General features: G+C 39.0%; 1 protein-coding gene across 1 annotated transcript in view; it reads left to right on the top strand.

Annotated features, from left to right (window-relative positions):
• vclb (vinculin b) overlaps positions 1-2,500 on the top strand; it is a 46,995-nt gene that overhangs the window by 27,310 nt on the left and 17,185 nt on the right. The window contains exons 9-10 of the mRNA XM_081392522.1: positions 1-46; positions 2,329-2,500. The exon at positions 1-46 is cut by the window's left edge and continues 108 nt beyond it; the exon at positions 2,329-2,500 is cut by the window's right edge and continues 4 nt beyond it. Of these exons, the coding sequence (XP_081248648.1) occupies positions 1-46; positions 2,329-2,500 (218 nt within the window). The remainder of the gene's footprint in view (positions 47-2,328) is intronic.

Below are 2,500 nucleotides of genomic sequence, written 5' to 3'. Positions count from 1 at the left end.
GACCGGCTCCAAACAAGCCATCGCCAAGAGGATCGACGCCGCTCAGGTGAGCGTGTGTGTTGGACACACACATCCTGTTTGGATGAATCCCACTCCTGTCTAAGGCTATGTTTATATCAGTGGGGATTTCTTTAAGACTGCAAGGGAAGCTCGGCTTCCCCTATAATGTCAAACAATTAATGGTCAAATATGTACTATTGTGTTAACATTTGATTGACTAAAAATGCGTTAGAACACGTTCATCTCAAAGACGAGTTCGTTCAGAATCAGCTACATATAGCAGACTCGATTTCCTTCTCATACATTCCCGTAAAAAATAATTATTAAAATAATAAAAAAATATATTATTAGTAGTAGTATTATTATACTTTATTATATTATTACAATTATAGCTAACTCTGCTGGCCATTGAGAAGTCACTGGAAAAGACGCCTAGCTGGTACGACAGGGTCACAGAGCATTTTCTTGAAAAGGAACTTAGAATTTACATATGAATAAATGGACAATTTTTATGATGTAGGCCGAAAATGCAATACATTAATCCGGATACATTTCAAAACTGTGTTATCGTTTTAAAAGCGCTCTCCGTCCACACTAGCGTTTTCAGGCGTTTCAGTGCGGATGAGAAACTTTTGGAAAACGCTAAATTCACCTTCACTGCGCATGCGTAAACCCTCACGAAAGCTCACTGAGACGATACAGACGGAAAAATACATAATTAAGTTATGGCGCAATTCTTCTGACAGGATCATTTATTTAAGCAAAATATCTCAGCATTCACTGAAGCGTCCGTGTCGCTCTCACTCACCATTATATGTCTGGTCTAAAACGTGCAAATGTGAGTAAACTTCCTGACTGTGATGTGAAGAGTGTGCGAAGTAACATATTATAGCAACAGTGTGAAAGTGAAAAGCACATAACAGGCACAATACCAGTATAAACATTAATATCCATTGGTACAATATGCGTCACATGACTAAACTTACCTCATCGTTTTCAAATACCTCAGTTTTGACAGTCCACACTACAGCGCTTTCAAATGGATCCACTTTGCAGAGCGTTCTCATTAATAAAAACGGCGTCTCTGTGGAGGGAAGGCCAAAACGGAGAGAGAAAGATGCATTTTCTTTTTCTTTTTTGTGATCAACTTTTTATTATCTTTAGATATAACAAAATAACATACATGCAAACAAACAGACAGGGAAAAGGGGAGACACAAGGTGCGTTTCCATTACAGATTTGCGCAAAACTTTTGCGATTTTTTTTCGACAAAAAAACTATTTCGAAATGACGACGTTTCCATTAACTGATGTTATGCGACTAAAACTTATTTTTTTCTCTCGCGATCAGTAAAATCATTCCAAAAATCATGTCAACGGACATTGGTATGTTTATGTACTATATCCCAGCCACTGCACTAGCCATTATTATTAATGGAAGGAGATGTATGTGTGTTTTCCAAGCAGTGTTTCTGGGTGATTCTCCCTCAGATCTGCTTCGAGGTCTTGATTGTGGCATTTGTTTGAGGTTTAGAATCCATTATTCCTGTAATTCTTTAGTCTTTTATGAATTTAATAAAGAAATCTGTCTCGTATTCTGTCCAAACACACCGTGTCATCTACGTCAGCTGACCTGTAAATGCGCAAAAACTGTTTCCATTGCAAAAAATTTATTTTTTGAACTGCCTGAAAAAAACCCTCATGCGAGCGGAAAAACTTTTTTGCGATAAATGCGAGTTTTTGCGAAATTGACGTGTTTCCATTGGGCGTATTTTCAATTCGCAATTTCAATTTGCGCAATTTGAAGGGTAATGGAAACGCGGCTAATGACATATTATCTATAATTTAACAATCTGAGAGGGAAAAAAGGGTTTATATGTTCATTCCTTTATATAATGTAATATGTTGGGAGAAAAACACTGGTTCTAGGTTTAGCTCTGTTAGTTTGTGCTGTTGTACATTCACAGGTCACTATTCTGAGGAGGCTATGAATCCAGTATGCTTTTGCACACATGTGCGGAGTAAACCAGTTCTGAATTATTGTTTTCTTTACCAGCAAACGTCGCTCTCTTTTGTAATGAACGTATACAGGAGTCAGAGTCATCATTGAGAAGACATAAACCTGGATTAAAGGCCTCAGTTTGAGTTTGATTGGATTACACACATTTTTAAACTGTATTTACTGGGTACAAAAAGCACTTCAGAGGAGGAACTCGTCACCGAATTAAATACGATTAAATATTTGCAAGATTGAGAGTTTGATGGCATCCAGAATAGATGAGAAAAAGATGCGTTTGGAAACATGGTGTTTGTGTTTTGTGGACGGCAGAACTGGCTGGCGGATCCTCACGGAGGTCCCGAAGGAGAGGAGAACATCAGGGCTCTTCTGGGAGAAGCGAGGAAGATCGCGGATCTCTGCGATGATCCCAAGGAGCGTGACGACATCCTGCGCAACATGGGCGAGATCGCAGCGCTCACCGCCAAACTCTCAGAGCTCAAGA

Source organism: Scardinius erythrophthalmus, assembly GCF_964197995.2.
Source record: "Scardinius erythrophthalmus genome assembly, chromosome: 18".
In the NCBI taxonomy this organism is placed as follows: Eukaryota; Metazoa; Chordata; class Actinopteri; order Cypriniformes; family Leuciscidae; genus Scardinius; species Scardinius erythrophthalmus.
Note: the sequence above shows the minus strand (reverse complement) of the source record. Positions and strands in the feature narration are given on the sequence as shown.